Raw genomic sequence first — 19,413 nt, 5'->3', positions numbered from 1 at the left:
GACAATGCAGGTGGTTGCCATAAAGAGCCTACTGCAGAAGACAGCACATACACTTTGGCCATAGGACTTGGAGAAATCAAGCTGGTACTGACCAGGCAGCTTCTTTTCCTATTGGTTAGCTTTCATTGTAGGAAAAGGAAGTATGTAGGTTGCTTGAAGGGTAAAGGCATCAGCAGTCTTGATATGATTCTGGAATGCTGTAACAAGAAGTGCTCTAGAAAGAACGTGCCCATGGGTGCAAAAATGGCATGAATGTTATGGATGCAACCATTGATTTTCTTATAGTATTTAAGTCTCCCTCCATTGGAGGAAACCTGTAACGGGTACTGAAAATCTGACCAAGAACTTGTGGCTAGAAAGCCCCATGACTCTAGAACTGAACTTACTGCTTTTATTTTGCTACAAAGACGTAGCCACAAAATGCCAGGTTATCTAAGTGCATATCCTTTTAGCCACAGATTAGCTAGTATTGTTCTCAGATCTCATCAGGAAAGCTTCTTTATTCAATGGGCAACAGTAAACACAGAACTTATGACTGCTGGGAAAACAGAGAAAAGATGTGTGAGTGGTGCTCAGCCATAAATGGGACACTGTATCTCTCATTTTCTCCCTACGTCTCGGGGAACATTGGCAGGAGGGGCAGTATGATTGTAAGGTCAGAAGAAGATGGGGTAAAACAGCGTCCTCTGGACTGACTGGACTGCTGTGTTCACAATAGCCGTGGTTGCCTGCACAAGAGTCACATAAGATTAACCTGGTCAGCATTCCAGCATGGTTGGGGAAGGGGCACATGAGCACCCCCCAGCTGGGGAGCTATTGACAATTGGTAGTTGCTAGGAAGAGAGAGTTAGTTCTCTTCAATGGACTGATTTCTGGTAGTTTGACCATGTGCCAGTGGATGATTCCACACCACACATATATGAACAGCACAAGTAGACTCCATGGAGTATATGTATAATATATACTACATGAATATATAATATATTACATATACTATAACGCCCTATATTATACATAATATAAAATATATTTATAAATATTTTATGGAAATACACACATACATATATGAAGTTGAGAATATTGGTTGTTTTTTGGAAGGAGTTTGAGGGCAACATTAAGAGTGAATGAGTATATGTATGGACGAAATCTTGAAAAAATAAGCATTTTATACATACATACATACATATGTATGATATTCATACATATATACATGCATATATACATATACATGTATACACATACATATATACATATACATATATATACACATACATACATACACACACACGAACACACAGCCACACACACAGCCACACACACACAGCCTCACACACACACACACACACACTCACACACACATAGCCTCACACACACACACACACACACACACACAGACACACACACTCACACACTCACACACACACACACACACACACACTTCACACACACACACACCCACACACACACACACAGCCTCACACACACACACACAGCCACACACACACACAGCCTCACACACACACACGCACACAGACAGACACACACAGTCACACACACAGCCTCATACACACACACACTCACACACACACACATACACCACACATACAGCCTCATACACACACGCACACAGCCTCACACACACACACACACATACATACAGTCACACACACACGCACACAGACAGACACACACAGTCACACACACACAGCCTCACACACACAGCTTCACACACACAGCCTCACACACACAGCCTCACACACACACACACTCACACACGCACACACGCGCGCACACACACACATATATCTCAAACCTACTGAGTTGCAGCACTTACTAGGCTCAGGCAAGACTACAATGAGTTTGAGGCCAGTTTGGCTACCTGACAAGACCTCATCTAAATAAGAACACAATTAAACAGAACACTTGAAAAACAACTCATGTATTTATTTTTCAGCCATTTTAAAGCCTTTTCAGATTTAGGCAGAAGAAAAATAAAAACTTTAAAATTAATGCCCAACTTCCATGGTAGCTCCCTTCCTCCCATTACAAATCAATTCTTAGACCCAGCTTTGCCAGATTTCCACGCCTTCAGTCCTCGCTGGCCTTTTTGATTTCTGGTGTACTTTACTAAACAATTTAGCCCACTAATGTTTTATGTGAATTAGTCCTGTTGTCCCAGAATCTCCCCTGCCCCCCCAGGGGGCATGGTCTATATTTTCTTTATTTAATACACTAAATATTCTGTCAAGAAATGCTCTCTTTACACTAGAATGGTAACTAATGATGCCTTTGGTGGGGGGAGGGGAGGGACTGTTGAGACAGAGTTCTCTGTGTGGCCCTGGCTGTTCTGGAACTCTCTCTAGACCTAGACTTTGGCCTTCAACTCAAGAAAATGGCATACTTCTGCCTCCCCAGTGCTGGGATTAAAGGTGTGCACCACCGCATCCAGCTAACTTTTTTTTGGTTTTAAAGCACTCAAAACATCTTATTTTGGAGTACAGGAACCCAGTACTGGCAATAACGATCTAAGCTTGCTCTTTAATCTTCAGGCTATTCTGATCAGTCAAAGAGTGTGGAGGCCCATGCCTGTACATGCCAGCAGCACTCTGGAGTCTGAGGGAGAAAAATCATTGAGAATCTGAGGTCAGCCTGGGCTATATAGTGAGCACTAGGCCAGCCCGGGTAACATAGCAGGTCTCTTCCTCAAAAAGAGGAGCACAAACATTTACTGTGCAGTGTTCTTTCTTTGTTGCTTTCTTAGAGACAGGATCCCATTCTCTAGACCAGGTTGGCCTTGAACTCTCAGTGATTCCTCTGCCTCGACCTTCTGAGTGCTGGGTGTACAGGCCTGAGGCAGCACACGGGGCTGTGTTCTTTGACAGGACATCTACCCTCATAATAATATTGCAGTGCAAAGCCAATGTCTACAGTAACTTGGGAGACCACTTTACACTTGAACAGGTTTTGTCTGCAGTAAAAAATGTGGGTGAGCCAGGACAAGTCCACACTCAGAAGGACATAATGTGATTGCTAACTCTGGTTTTTCCTGGAAAGTCCACCATTTTAGCAACCCTATTATCTCTGAACAGAGGATTGGTCCTTTGTTCCTTGGTGCCAACTAACCAGGCATAGGAATAGGCAGTCAGCTACAGTTACTGAAATGCTCACAGGCTCAAGCGAGCAAGGACTACAAGTCCCAGCATGCAATGCAACCTTACAGGAGTCCATGTACACCGACGTCTAATTCTTGCGCCTTGTTCTGTGGCCCGGGTCGGTTGTCCAAAGAGCTTGTTGAATTGTTTTTCCAGCTGTTGTGCCTTTATTATAAGTTCTGTGTCTTAGGGATCCATCTTGCCGGTCCGAGGTCCAAGATGGACAAAGTCTGTGCGGTTTTTGGAGGCTCCCGGGGCATCGGCAAGGCTGTAGCCCAGCTAATGGCCCAGAAGGGTTACCGCCTGGCGATCGTCGCCAGAAACTTGGAAGTGGCCAAAGCCACTGCGAGCGAGCTCGGCGGTAGGTACCGGAAGGGTCCCCGCTGCGAGGCCAAGTTTAAGTCCTTGAACTCCAGTCCATGGGCCCCGGGCTACTGCCCGTGTATTCCAGTCTGCGCCCCAGATCTCTCGTGCCCCATGACCAAGCCCTCACTGCGGCTCTAGCCTACTCCAGGCAGACTCTGAGGACCCCTAACAAATAGCTGTCTTCCTCGAGGCCAGAGCTGATATTGAGAGACGCTTTGCTCAGGCCTCTGGTAGGAGAGAGTGAATAATGCGATTATACTGAAAGGAGAGACGTCAGGTACAAATGGCTAGGTTGCATTTTGCTGAGAGCTCTTGCCCTTTGTGAAGGCACACGACAGTATTTCAAAGAGAAGCTCTTGATAGGTCAGGGTGGCTTTCCCAAGCTCATTAATGACTTTAATAAGTTACTAATTTGTTTTCCCAGACCCTTTTATTGTATTCCAATTCCAGGTGCCCCCTCCCCACTGGTTATCAACGGATATTAGTCATTGAATTGCAAGTTTAAGTCTCGATTGGAGAAGGCAACATGGAGAAAAATACACATCACTATCAGGAAAGCATTGGGCCTATTATAGGTCTAAGTGTGTCTGGTGCCTGCTATATTTCTTTAATTATATGAAAATAGCCTTGATATGTAACTCACACTGGCTTTGAACTTGTGATTCTGGTGTCTCAATCTCCATGTTGCTGAGATGACCTTACTGTGGTGCAACAGTGACATCTTTAGGGCAGAGTACCCTTTGAACCTGCAGTGTAGTATCCAGTTTTCCCGGATACAGGGTCTTACTATGCAGTTTAGGCTTCCCTTAGGTCAAGATCTGGTCTGTGCCTCCTCAGCGTCGGGAACACAGGGGAGCACATCTGTTCACCCTGGTGCAAAGCCTCAGCACCTAGTCAGCACTGCTTCCAGTTTGCCAGACAACTGATAGTCCACCTTGCCCTGTGGGACTAGTTAGTCACCTGTTCTTCCACTCTCCAACATGTAGTTGGTTCATCTTGGTGTATCCCTATCATAAATTGAGAAGCATATGTGGTAACATGGTAGCTTATTAAATAGACAGTACTTTTCCTTTGAAGTCTAATTTCCTGCGTATGGTGATAGGGATCAGGGAGTTCTACTGAGCCACCTCTCTTGCCTACACTGGCCACAAGCTTACAGTAGTAATCTCCTGTCTGAATGCTGAGACTGCAGGTACACATTAGTTATCATGCCCAGATTTTATTACCATTTTAAAAGTCACTTTTATTTTTTGGTTGGACGGGTACCTATATGCCATTGTGTACACATGGAAGTCAGAACAGTTTGTTCTTTCCTTCCATATGAGTCTCCAAGGTTCAACCCAGATGTCAGGCTTAGTGGAAAGTGCCCTTAACCAATGAGCCATCTTGCTGGCCCTGACTACTTTTATTTTTAAACTTTCCAAGCTTATTTCTTCTTAAGGGTTGGAGGTCTCACCCAGGATAGCTTGAGTCTAGCAAGTGCCAGCATTGTGGAGAGCAGGGTACTCATAGTCCTTGTGTCTCAATCTCCCACTCAGAAAAACCCTAAAGCTCAAGGTAGGTCGCGGTAATGTTTTATTTTATGTACCCACTGTATCCCAGCATTTGGCAGGCCGAGGCAAGAGGAGCCTGAGTTTTGAAGTCAGCCCAGGCAACACAGTAAAAACTTTGTCTAAGAGTAGAAAATCAAAACCAAACAACAATAAAGCCAAACACACACACACACACACACACACACACACACACACACACACAAAGAGAAGGAAGAAACAAACCCTCATTATTTCTCCTTCACTTCCATCCACTCTGTCCCTCTCATTGGTCTCCATGAGAACAGGAATCCAGGACATCCTTTTGTCTCTAGGCTCGCGGCTTACCTTAAGAATCTAATGATAAAGCCAGTAAATTGAAAGTCAAGTTAAGATTTCTAGGTAATTCCGACCTAACTTTGTTTTGTAGGAATCCACTTGGCATTTAAGTGCAATGTTGCCAAAGAAGGAGATGTTCACAGTACATTTGAAGAGATGGAGAAACATTTAGGTCCAGTAAATTTCTTGGTAAATGCAGCTGGTATTAACAGGTTGGTCAAAGATTGGGGTGAATTTCTGATACCTGTTTTAAAAGATTCTTTTCTTAATATGTTCATGGCTTAGTGTCTTTTTTTCCATTGCTATTACAAAATGTCACAACCAAAGGCTATATATAAAACAAAGTGTCCAATTGAGGTTATGGTTTCAGAGTGTTAAAGCCATGTTGGTGGAGTAAAGCCACCCTAGTAGCAACAGCCAGGAACTTGTACTGAGAACTGCGTCTGGGAGGCAGGGGTAGGGCACAGGGGAAATAGAGCCAGTCTTTGAAACCTCAGAGCCCACTCCCAGTGACATACGTCCTCCAACAAGCCATTCTCCCTATTCTTTCCCAAGCTTGGTCCTAAACTGGGGCCAAGAATTCAAATATATGAGCTATGGAGACCATTTTCAATTAGTATGATACAATATATTAGGCTATTTTATTTCTAACTGGAAAGACTTATTTCAAAAATCGTCAATCTATACATTCTTTTATTTAAATGATGTGTGTGTGTGTGTGTGTGTGTGTGTGTGTGTGTATCTTCATGTTAGTATATGCAGATACATGTATCCCCCAGAAGCTAAAGAGGGCATCAAATCCCCTAGAGATGGTGATACGGGCGCCTGTGAGCTACTTGATTGGATGCTTGGAACTGAACTTTCACCCTCTATGAGATCAGCGTGTGCTCTTAATCAATGAGCCAGTTCTTTAGCCTAGTTCTTTTATGTTGAGCTAAATGTCCAGTTGGCTCGGTCCTAACAGACCCTCACTGAATATCACCTAGCATGCCAGAGACTCCCTTAGGCTCTTCTCAGAGGAGAGCAGTGTTCTGAGTTCCATTGATCATAACAAGCTTAATACTGATGTATATAGGATAATAAATGTAATCATAATAGGATGAGGGGAGTTGTTATTCTTTTAAAGATGAGTTTAGGAGAAAATAGGTTTACAGTCTCGTTAAACAAGGCAAAGCTAGCAGGAAACCATTTGGTTGCTTGCTACTGTGTTTAGCCACTGGCAGTATTTATCAGTCTTCACAGGGGTGGAGAATCCTGCCTCCCCAGTGGTTCCTTTCTGGATCAACAACAGACAGCTTAGTGGTTTGAAAACCAAGTTCAAAATGGGATTGCTCAAAAGCTAGAAAGCACTGCGTATGCTATATTTTAAGTCGGCATTGTACATATGTTTAGACTTGATTTTTTAGAAAGATTTACTTTTTGGTATTTTAAAATTGTGTGTTTGTGTGAATGTGTGTGTGCGTGTGTGTGTGTGTGTGTGTGTGTGTGTGTGTGCGCACGCGTGTGCACATCTGTATGCAGTTGCCTATGGAGTTGTGAAGTGGATGTTTAATACCCTGAAGCTGGGGTTACAGGTGGTCGTGACCTTTTTGACAGGAGTGCTGGGAACTGAACTCAGTTCTCCTGAAAGGGCCGTTGGCACTCTTGCCTGCTGAGCCAGTCCTCCAGCCCCTAGATTGGAGTTTTGGTCCGGTTGTTAATGTGCCCACTGTTTCCTTTTTAGAGACAGTCTTTTAGTAAGAACAAAAACTGAAGATATGCTGTCTCAGCTTCACACCAACCTCTTGGGCACCATGCTGACCTGCAAAGCCGCTATGAGGACAATGATTCAGCAGGGCGGGTCTATTGTTAATGTCGGTGAGTGTCCCCTCGAGGGTTGATAGTCATTGCTTGTAAACATACCTGATTGTCAATGAGTGGCATACCAAGAATTAACATGACACTAGAAGCCATGGGATAAGTGGCATCTAGGTTCAGAGTTCTGAGACTGTATGGGATGGGAGAGGCCACAGTCGTGCACTTCCAGGAGACTGGCTGTTCATGAATGTCATATCGATTTCGTCACCAGTTTTGGTTTTCAGGAGAAGTCAGTCCACCCCCAGCCCCCCGCCTTTTTCTGGTCAAACCTATAATGATTGTAAGAGCCAAAGAGCCAGGTAACGAACTGCGAGATTGAGTTTCTTAGAAATGACTGAGGAGCTACAACTGTGCTACCTCAATGGTATGGCTGCCTAAACAAGGCATGGACAATGACAGTTGACATGCTAAGACAGAGGGAAAACTCATAGGGTACTGGAACTACAGGACACTAAGGACTGCTGAGAGCAGGTGAGGTAGCCTTCCCCAGGGACAAGCCCTGTCTTAGTTACGGCTTCCAATGCTGTGAACAGACACCTTGACCAGGGTACTCTTAGAAGGACAACATTTAGTTGGGGCTGGCTTACAGGTTCTGAGGTTCAGTCCATTGTCATCATGGTGGGAACATGGCAGTGTTCAGGCAGCCATGGTGCAGGAAGAGCTGCATGTTATACCTCTTGTTCTGAAGGCAAATAGGAGAGGATTGGCAAAGTCCACGCCTACAGTGACACACTTCCTCCAATAAGGCCACACCTATTTCAACAAGGACACACTTCCTAATAGTGTCACATCCTGTGGGCCAAGCATTTAAGCACATGAATCTGTAGGGGCCAAACCTATTCAAACCACTACAGGTCCCTAATTGGTTATCCTACTCCAAGTGGTCAGGCCTGATACGGTTACATACAAGCAATGGTAAACAGACTCAGCAGGTTGTAGTGTGTGTGTGTGTGTGTGTGTGTGTGTGTGTGTGTGTGTGTGTATAATATTAAAAAGAGACTATGCATCTGAGAGAGTGTGAGGGTTGGATTGGAGAAGGAGGTAGAAAATGATATTTTATTTTTAAAATTGTAAAGAAAATCAATCTAATTTTTGAAATTAAAAAGAAAGCTTGTAGACACGGAGTCTAAATAGCAGTTACGGCAGTTGCGTGGATCACTACTCTGTCTACTGTCGAGGTTTGAAGAACATTAAGCTTCAGCTTTTCAGAGTGGAGGTAAGTAGCCTTTAGTTGGAACCACAGGGAAGAGGTCTTCGGGGTTCTTGTCTCTAGAGCAGAAAATGCAGAATAACATGGAGTTTAATTTTCATTTATTACTTGAAAATTGTAGTATACCATCTGACTACAGTCTTAAGTGATGAGCAGTACCTTAAAAGTCTGCAAAAGGGGGGATGCTGTTCTGTTAAAGGTCCCTCTCAGGAGGAATTGGTGACCTGTGACCCTCTGACATAGCCAGTTCAGATACTGACTGGGTTCTTTTTTTTTTTTTTTTTCATCTTTATTAACTTGAGTATTTCTTATTTATATTTCGAGTGTTATTCCCTTTCCCGGTTTCCAGGCCAACATCCCCCTAGCCCCTCCCCCTCCCCTTCGCTATAGGTGTTTCCCCTCCCCATCCTCCCCCCATTACCACCCTCCCCAAAATAATCACGTTCACTGGGGGTTCAGTCTTGGCAGGACCAAGGGCTTCCCCCTTCCACTGGTGCCCTTACTAGGCTATTCATTGCTACCTATGCAGTTGGAGCCCAGGACTGACTGGGTTCTTAAGACCTGTTACACAGACCTGAGACTGCCTGGATATCAAAGGACATATTTAAAATATCTTCATTTCAGAAAGTTTCAGAAACCTAAGTTAGTCTTTAAAATCATAGACTATTGCTAAGGCAGATGTGTTATAATGAGTGAATTTGCTTGCTGGGTAGGAAAAACACCAGCTAGGCTGACCTTGGAGATGGATGTGTCGCTATCTCAGAAGTCATTACTGTGACCAAATGTGAATAGAGTGGCCTGAGTGCTGGTTATGAAAGCTTCTAGTGGACCTTTCCGCCAGGCCTACAACTTCCTTTTTGTCTTCCTTTCCCCCACACACCCCTTTCCTTAACACGATGGCTTTTCTTTCTTCCCGTGCCACCCAGTTTTCTTCTTCTCTTAACTGAGGTGCCACATTTAGTACTGTGCCATGTGCTAAGTCAGCTCATGGAGGACAGACAGGTGACAGTGGTTCTGTAGATCATGATGGCGGTGACCCCACCGCAGACCACACGCTATTTTACTGTTCTTTGCACTTAGATACACTGTGCCCATCACTGTCTCTGATCTTCTGTGCACTCATGTTACATAGGTTTGTAAAATGCTCTACACGGCAGGAGTGGGCTATACCAGCTTGCTTTATGTGAGCGTCCTGTGGGACGCCCTCACACTGTGCACCCACCTCACAGTGTATTTCTTGGGGGAAATTACAGTCATCAAGCAATGTTGACTGTACAGTGCAGGTAAACATTTTAACACTAGGCTCCTTGCTTATAATATAAAAATAGATTAATCTCTTTTTCTAATGTAATTTTGATTTTGTGTGTGCACGGGCACATGCACACGCACACGCGTGGGTGTTTTGTGTGTGTGTGTGAGTGTGTGTGCGCATGGTTCCTGTTCAATTTGTATATTATAAGCACAGGCCAGTGGTGCAGAAAATTACTTCCCTATTTGTGTTTTGCAAGCATGTATTTGCATACAATTGATATTTGAATTATAAATTATTCTTACATATTTATTAGACAAGGCACTGATGAATGTTTAGTTCAAGTACAAGGTGCATATAAACAAAAGTAGCAAAATTGCACTGTTAGGACGTTTTCATGATCAGTTTTGATTGACAGTAGTTTAAAGTTATGGGGTTTGTTCTTTTTTTTTCTTCAGAAGATTTATTTATTATATATGTACACTGTAGCTGTCTTCAGACACACCAGATCTCACATCACAGATGGTTGTGAGCCACCATGTAGTTGCTGGGATTTGAACTCAGGACCTCTGGAAGAGCAGTTGGTGCTCTTAACCACTGAGCCATCTCTCCAGCCTGGGATTTGTTCTTATAGGTAGAAGTGAATACTTATTCACATCTATGACAGAATTATAAATTACTCAGTTTTTATTTTACATCTTCTGGCTTTAACTTTTTTTCTGCCTGTATTTGTTACTTTTCTGTTGTTGTGATAAAACACCATGGCCAAAACAACTTACTGAAGCCAGTTTATTTTGGCTTACGGTCCTCGCGGGATACAAATCTGTCATGGTGGCGAGGCAAACAGCAGGCAAGGTGGCAGAAACAGGAGACTGAGAGGTGACATCTCAACCACAAGCAGGAAGTGGAGAGAGAACTGGGAGTCGAGTGAAGCCATATACTGCTAACATTCATCCCACCCCATGGCATACTCCAGCAAGCCCACACCTGAAACTTCCCAATCAGCACCGGGGGCCAAGTGTTCAGTGTCTGAGCCTAGAGGGACATTTCTCATTCAAACACCACACCTCAGACCCAGCATTTATTGTCCCTGATCTTCCCACCTTTCATGTAACAAATCAGCAAGCCTCTCTCACATTATTGGTGGTTTGACATCATTTTCGTTCAATTTCTCTTTGCCTTGTGTGTCTGGGTTACCCCAAGGACCATGGTAGAGTCTCATTTTAGCAAAAATGAGAGAAGGTGGGTTTTCCTTCCTGATTTGGTGACTAAAGGATATGAATTGTCAAATAACGATCTGATTGGCTTGTCCTTGCCTTCTTCTTTTCCTGCAGGGAGTATTATTGGTTTAAAAGGCAATGTGGGCCAGGCCACATATAGTGCCACCAAAGGAGGGCTTATCGGGTTTTCACGCTCGCTTGCTAAAGAGGTTGCCCGGAAGAAAATCAGAGTGAATGTGGTTGCACCAGGTCAGTGACAATGTCATACAATAACTGTAGTATGATTTACTGATATAAGGCAGGCCACTAGGTTGCCGGTTAATTTGTTAATTGGCAGTCATTAATTGACATTTGGATAGTGGCCCTCTAAAGTCATTGTTGAAAGAAATAATGAATTAGTGACTAAAAAATCCCCTGTCTTGTTCCTCTTATCTTACATAAAAATCTTTAATTTTTTTTCACCAGTCAAGGAATAAATTATGGTAAGAAAACCTTGGAGATCACCTTGTGTTTTGAGACAGGGTCTTTACCATGCACTGTAGTACTGGGATTGCAGGCCTAGCTTGTTCTAGCCACACTGACAATTTAGAAAATTGTGACCAAGGGTCTGATGAGGTTTATGCAAGGCTACCTGGCTGTCTCATGGGAAGCTGAAAAATACGCTCCTCAAGGATTCCTTTTGAATCAGATTGATGTCTTTTATCCTTTAGTTTCCTATTTATGTATTTATTTACTTATTCTTACTCTTCGGTTCACTTGTATATTGTTTGCCCCTTTCTAATAAAAGATGTCAAATTCAGATATGTTTGGCTTTTATTAGTTGGCTGTGCTGTTAGAAATTGTTCGTTAGGTATTTACTTGATTTCCTAACAGAATGGATGTTTTCCTATACTTCGTAAGTTAGAATAGGATCTTTTGTATACTTATGTATTCATTTATTTGTGTGGGAATCTATATACTTCTGTGTGGGTGCATGCACGCTACTGCACATGTGGTTATCAGAGCATAACTTGCAGGAATGGGCTTTGTCCTTGCAGCACGTGGGTTCCACGGATCAAACCCAGGTCATCGGGCTTGATGGCAGGTGTCTTTCCCTGCTAAGCCATCTTGTTGGGCCTAGGTAGTCGCTCTTTGTCTTGCAATTTTATATACTTAAAAAAGTAATCCCTGTAGTCACTGAAATAGCCCTGTTGGGAGAGTGTTAGATTGAAGAATTAATCCCCTGTGTAAAGTTGCCTTCTGACACTGACGTCAGCTTAGATGAATACTTTTGAAGGAAAAAGGAAAAGAGCCTCAGACCAAAGCTTTGCATGAAGAGCTGCATTGTTATCACCTAGGCCTGGCCTTCTGCTTCTGTGTGCTCTGTGCAGGCTGTCACCGTTAGTGTTGGCTGAGCTAGCCATCCGTGGGGTTGTTTACTTGTCTCTCTTCTCAGGATTCCAGTGGTATGAGTAATGAGCAGTTAATCCTATTTTTTTGGTGATGTAATAGCTGACTGTCTGAGAGGAAGGCTCATCTTCCCAATTCTCATGGACTCATGCAGCGAATGTCCTAGGGTGCCTTCATCTGCCAAGGCTGTGCTAGGTCCAGGAGCAATAGAAACGAATGACATGTTTCTGTTATAAGATCCAGAAACAGTTGGAAAGAGCCCTGCAGTGTCGTGGCTGAAGGTAGAGGAGTGATGTGTACCATGTTAGGAAGATGCTGAAGCAGTTTAGCATGGATTAGTTGTCAAGGCAACGGCATGGGTGCTGGGAATCCGGTTTCTATGCAAAGGAGATGTTTGGAAGGTGTTATGGAGGTGCCATAGAGCCTTTAGTAAATATCATATTTTTTCCTGTGCAATTCATATTGGGGATAAAAATCTGAAAGTGACCATTAGTAGGGTAGCCTTTGTAATACTGTTTTGTATAATATATATGTATGTACATGTAATATATATACATACACACATCTTGTTTCATAGTACAGATTGAAAAGACAAGATTAAATCAATTTTATAAGTTATCTGTTGACTTAATTTTCATATTAAGATCTCTCGGCTTCTGGACTAGATCTTTAAATAAAGCTAGCAGGTGTGCACTCACGGTGTACTTACCTGTGCACTAATGTCTGGAGAGAAGTCATTCATTTCTCCAGAGTGTTTTTTGAGACAGGGCCTCTCACTGAACCTGAAGCTCTGAAGCTCACTGTTTGAGCTAGACTGGCTGAGACTAGTGAGACCCTGTGACCTGTTTATCTTCTCTGGGTCTCCAGTGCTGGTCCTTTTGTGCTGACTTGCCTGGCTTTGATATGGGTCTAGTATATCCACACTGTGGGCCTTATGCTAGTACGGTAAGTGCTTTACACACGGAACCATCTTCCCAGCCCTTAGATCTCGAGCTTGTTTCTTTTTATGCCAAGTTTTCCTGATTCGCTTTAAGCGGAGGTTCTAAATAACAGAAGAACAGTTGAAAAGCAAATTGTAGCATGAAAACCAGGAAACAGGACAGATAATAATTAGACTGTCACTCCATCCTGAATCCTTGACTGTTCTGCTAAGTGTTGGCATTTTCAACTTGGCATATAAAGTTGTCTTTGTGGATGAATCTCCCTAATTGAAAATCAATCTGAGAAATTATATTTGATAATTGACTCTTGTCAATTCCTTGTCAAAAGTGAAGCAATGGAATGTCCTTTCTTCAGAGTTTATAACATAAAAATTCTCCTGGCTTTTAGGAGCCAGTGCATCCCAGAGTAAAGAGCTCGCATTTTAATGGCGGGCTTTGAGGTGTGGCCTAGTGCTAGAGCATTTGCCCAGCATGTACTAGGCCCAAGTTTGACTCTGGACACCTTCCCCCTCTGTGTTGGGTTGTCATTGTATGTCTGGTAGGAAGTACGGTGTCTTTGCTCTAAGTTGCTGGAGTGCACATCTTTTCACTTATTGTGTTTGATCTAAGGAGGAGTGGCTTTGTAGCCAGCTGGAAACCTTTAAGTGTCCAGTAATGCAGTAGCATTCTCTGTTGGACAGTGGCACCTACTGGTAGTTTATAACTTTTATAGCCATAGCAAATCTTTTAAATACATGAATCATGAATGTAGAGTATGGAGAGTTTCCAGAACTTTACAAATATGAAGAACGATCCTGGAGAGAGCCTTTTAGGGCCAAGGAAAGAAGACAGACTGGTAAGACAAGCATTAGGATATGAGGGGTGTTCAGGGACCACTGGTATCTACTCTTAGCTCTGTGATGTATGGGTTGGAGGGGACCCAAGAGATCATTGATGTATAATGCATTGGGCTGTGAATGTATGTCTAAGTGAGGATTGCATGGTTCATGAGCTTCAGCGTAAGAGAACATTGACATTTGGTACAGCACCGAGCAATTTATCATAAGAGACTAGTAACATTCCTTAGTTAATTTCTGATGAACTAGAACAGGTCTGTGAGGTCTGAGAAACTGCAGACGGAGTAGGTCAGAACAACTATATTGTAGTGATAGCATGACAGTAGCTCTGGGTAAGACCTAGACATACAGCTAAAGGAGGACCCCGGCTCTTGGATTCCATGGGCTTTACCTAGTGATTGTCAGCACTGTTCACTCATAGTACGAAAACCACACCAAGGCAAGGTGTCAGTAATCAGGGAAATGGAGGGCGCAGGGGCCATGGCAGTGTGGTCAGCACAGGAGTAATGTGCAGTAGTTGTGTAAATCTACAACACATTAAACATAAAGTCCACGAATTAAAAAGACACTGCAGGTCAAAGAGAAGGATCTTTAGGAATATGTTTGTTTTCCACATTAAATATAATCTAAGAGGAAAAACTAGTATATCAGGGCAAATTCTTCCCTTTCTAAATAATTATTATTTGTGCCACCTGTGCACATGGCACAGTCCAGTCAAGGTCAGAGGATGTGAAGGAAACTGGTCCCTCTGCCCACCTTTGCGTGTGTTCTGGGGATTGAACTCAGGTCCTCAGGCTTTTGCAGCAAGTGTCTTTACCCACTGGGTCATCCCATCAGCCCATCCCCTTCTTTGCTTTGGGAGAGAGGCTGTGGTAATTCTTCTGACAACAGACATGCTTACTTTGCAAACTGGTGGCCCCATTACTTTGTGGGGGACCCTCTTTTCCTGTAGTGAATGACTGCACACCTTATATTTGTATATAATATGTGTAAGAAATGAGGACTTTTCCAGGGAGCTGTTTCCCAGTCTTCCAGTAGAGTCAGTCATGATGATTTCTTATTCAAAAGCCAACCATGTGCATCTGGAAGGAAGCCTCAGGGGCCTGCCATCGTCTGTTTGTTCAGTTGTGATACACAGACAACCCAGGATTAGTTAGTCCGGAGTGTGTGTCTGTCACAGCTTTACAGCGTCAGAGAGGGCACAGAATCTTGATTCACGAACCCGAATCCAGTGGTCTCCTCACCACAGCAAGCAGCACCAGGCCGGCTGGAAGCAGCCTGAAAGCAGCTCACCTGTATGACAGGGGCTCGCAGACCTACTGCAGGGTCTCCTGCCTATTTTCCTTGTTCCTTTAAATTAAAATATATCACTTTTCTGCCCAATTTATGGAGTTAGCATAAAACTCTTTGTACCAGTTTTGTTCAAATTTTAAAGAGTTAAAATCAATTGTATCATGAGTTCTTTGATATTGTTTCTTTTGTAAGTTAAAAGTTTTGAGGATATCCATGAATACTGGCTGTATTTACGTCATTTCCACCCCCACCCCCATCTCCTCCTTTCCCCTCTCCTCCCTCTCTATGCTCTCTTCTTCAGTTACTCTTTGGGACAGGTGCGTGTGCTGTGCCGAGTCCTGTGGTGTGGCTCCTGTGTGTTTGTGGTTGGTGCTGACCACACGGGCCTGGCTTGCCGGTTGCAGTTGTCACTGGAGGAGACGGGTTCTCCTCTGCTCAGCAGCCTTTAACTGCTCATGGCTCTTCATCCAGGGTCAGCCTTGTGAATCCCCATCCATGCTGCTGGGTCACTCACTGTGCAGGGCTTGTTTGGGTGGCCATAGTGTTGAGACTTCATGGGTGCAGCTTCTCCATCATATGCAGAGGGAACGTCCTTCATAGCAGACACTCTAGTCCTCTACAATCGTTCCACGCCTCTTCAGCCATGTTCCCTGAGCCTTAGGCTAGGGATTGTAACATGAAGTTTTTAGTATTAACATTAATTATTTTATTTTACTCAACTTCTCTAACCTGAAGTGCTCATAGGGGTTATTCTTTCTGGGGCATCCTTGAAAGCAAACACACAGCATTGGGTTTCATTGAACTCATGGGTTCTTGAGAGAACCAAAATCTTCTGGCTTCTGGCTTCTTACTGAAGACCAAGCCAGGTGTGGTGGCACACTCCTTTAATCCCAGCACCGAGGAGGCAGAGGCAGGTGGATCTCTGTGAGTTTGAGACAAGCTTTGACTACGGACGGAGTTCCAGGCTAGCCAGAGCTACACAACGAGACCCTGCTTCGTAACAGCGCGTTTGTTTGAAAGTCTGCAGAGGCATTGTGGCTCTATCTGTGTCAGCTGTGCCTTTATCCTTCCTGCCCACACTGTACGTGAAGATGAAGGTAGGTGTTGCTGACTTCTCAAACCTTTCTGGCGGAGGGACTGTGTTTCAGAGTATATTCTCACAGGCAATACAAAATTAGTTCTGTTATTCTGCCCTCATTATAGACTGTATGTATCAGAATTTTCATATGTTACAATAATTTTATCAGAGTGCAAATACACACACACATACACACACACACACACACGGTCTAAAACGAGAAAAACATATTAAAAAAAATCATCACACTTTTCACTCTGGTGTTAGCATTTTGGAATGTATATTTTGCCTTGTTTTCAATAGTGACATAATGGGATCCACTTATAACCTGTTTTTAAGATTGCAGATGTGAAATCTTCAAGTACGATAGTGAACAGTGGTCTATGCCATGGATGTATCAGGTCTTAACCCATTCCTTGTTGAAAGACTTTACAGTTTGTTTCCAGATTTCCCCAGGAACCTCTCACTATCTTAGGTAGAAAAAAAACCTACAGTGATTTTTCACAGGACTTTAAAGAAAACATTTGAGATTTCAAAAATGAAACTCCAAAGTAAAGTTAATTATATGGTATTACATAATAAACGAGCAGCTGAATCCAGTATTTAGCTCCCATTTATCAACATGTCATTCGTAAATGGCAATATAGTTAAGCTGATGTATAGTTTAATTTATAAATGATTTAGATTTAACATAAACCAACTATTTTTTGTGGGTGCACATGGAACCTTCACTTGCTGTGGCTTGTCTGACTTTAAGTCCACCTTTTATCACTTTGAACCATAAACTTTCACCATACCTGCCTCTCTCATGAAAGCTAGTGTTGGCTTTCTTTAAAACCTAGTGACTGAACCTGGGCGTGGTAGCATAAGCCTTCAATCCTAGCACTCAAGAGGCAGAGAGGTGGATTTTATTTGAGTTTTAGGCTAGCCTGGTCTACATGGTGAGACTATGTCTCAATTTTTTTTTTAGGATTAATTAGTGAACAAGAAAGTATGTGATAAAATTTTGTTAGTGATATATATTTGTCTGAGACTATTCTTGTAGTTGTTTCATAAACCTATAGTTGATCCTGGTGTGTGTGTGTGTGTGTGTGTGTGTGTGTGTGTGTTGTGCATACATATATACAATAATTTTGAATTCTGAATATATAATACTTGATATTGTAGAACTCGTTTTAGAACATGCTGTCTGCACACTCTATTGCATATGTACCAATACTGAGTTAAAATTTGATCTTTTGTGTACATTCGAATCCAGATTAGATTTGAATGACCATAGGACTTTTTTCTTATGTGGACTTTGTAGTCTTGGGCTATCCCCTTATCAGTTATCATGGTTTGGTAAATGGAATGGTCTAATCCTTATGAGTATTACAAAATCAGTTCATGATACCATCTTTGTGATACCTTCTCTCAATACTGTTTTGTCCTTTCTACCCCACCTGTGTGAAAATCATTTCTCTGTCATTTTATTTACAGCATTATAAATGAATTCACAAGACTTTATTACATTACAATTAAATGTGACAATTACTTCCTCCCTCCATGGATTTTAGTTGTTCAAAGAATATATTGTGTTTCATTCAGGTCTGTACCTCCTGTTACAGTCAACAGCAATGTCTTTATTTTTACTAAGAACTGAGCCGTGGACTTGAGAATTAGGCATTTTTGTATTCAATAAACATTCATTGAGTTAAAGTGAATAAAATTGTACACTTAAGTAATTGCTAATAGTACTCTGTAGTTCCTAAACAATGTTTATTAATAATGTCAAGTTCTCAGAAGCAAATTCTCTCTCTCTCTCTCTCTCTCTCTCTCCTACCTTCCCTCCCTCCCTCCCTCCCTCCCTCTGTCTCTTTTGCAAATTCTCTTAATAAGAATTGAAAACCCATTTTTAGTGTTCATACTTTTCAATTGATTAACATTTCTCTTTTAGGATTTATTCGCACGGATATGACAAAACACTTGAAAGAAGAACATTTCAAGAAAAACATCCCTCTTGGGAGGTTTGGAGAAGCTCTTGAGGTGGCACATGCCGTTGTGTTTCTTTTAGAGTCACCATACATCACAGGACATGTTCTTATCGTGGATGGAGGATTACAGCTCACTGCCTAATTAGAGATGATATTACTGTAATGGTGATCTGGATCAAGCACACATTTTCCTATTGATTAGACAATCATATCTATATGGGTGACATTTGCTAATGGAAACAAATTAGCTAATGGATACTACAAATGATTCCATCTTTGTATGAACATGTCTCAAAAACAAAGTGTGACCAGTTGTAATCTAAAGGGTGTGAAGTCTCTGTCTTTAGAGGCAGTAGCAGTTTTAGTGCATGGACATTCTGTAAGGGCTACACATCAGTATTAATTTCTATATTTTTGCCTTGGAAGTAGAAAATTCTGTTGTCTAATTGTGATATACCTGTATCAAGCCGGATGTTAAAGACTTCAGCCTTCTGTTGTGGTACTTTTTTTATTTCTGGTAGAACACCATGACCAAAAGCCACATAGGGGAGCAAAGGCTCTCCCGATGCTTATGGTCCCAGATGGCAGAGACCATCAAGGCAGGGAGGACGGGGGCAGGCAGGGAAAGCATGGTGCTAGGAATAGAGTACTTGCTGGCCACACTTCATCCACACACTGGAAGCAGAGAGAGCGAACAGGAAGTGGGGCCAGGATGTAAAATCTCAAAGCCCGCCCCTCCAGCAAGGCTTCACCTCCTCATGGTTCTTTATCTTTTCCAAACAATGCCACCAACTAGGGACCAGGTGTTCACACATGACGTTTCACACTCAATCTACCACATTACTTGAGCAGCCTTGCTGAGGGCTGCCTTTGTTTGTTTTGCATTTTGAGGCAGTATTTCACTATACCTTCTGCGTAATATTGTATCTGCATGTGCATAGGCAATCATTTATTTAATACATTGGAAAAATGTCAAGTAGA

At 42.7% G+C, this 19,413-nt stretch overlaps 1 protein-coding gene across 1 annotated transcript; it reads left to right on the top strand.

Annotated features, from left to right (window-relative positions):
* Positions 1-3,236: 3,236 nt before the first annotated feature.
* Cbr4 (carbonyl reductase 4) lies at positions 3,237-18,925 on the top strand. Its single transcript, XM_032919153.1, has 5 exons — positions 3,237-3,513; positions 5,478-5,598; positions 7,110-7,243; positions 11,037-11,171; positions 18,396-18,925. The coding sequence occupies exons 1-5, from the start codon at positions 3,372-3,374 to the stop codon at positions 18,572-18,574; spliced, it is 711 nt and encodes a 236-aa protein (XP_032775044.1). The 5' UTR covers positions 3,237-3,371; the 3' UTR covers positions 18,575-18,925.
* Positions 18,926-19,413: the final 488 nt, after the last annotated feature.

The sequence above is a fragment of the Rattus rattus genome, chromosome 13, assembly GCF_011064425.1.
Source record: "Rattus rattus isolate New Zealand chromosome 13, Rrattus_CSIRO_v1, whole genome shotgun sequence".
NCBI lineage: Eukaryota > Metazoa > Chordata > Mammalia > Rodentia > Muridae > Rattus > Rattus rattus.
Note: the sequence above shows the minus strand (reverse complement) of the source record. Positions and strands in the feature narration are given on the sequence as shown.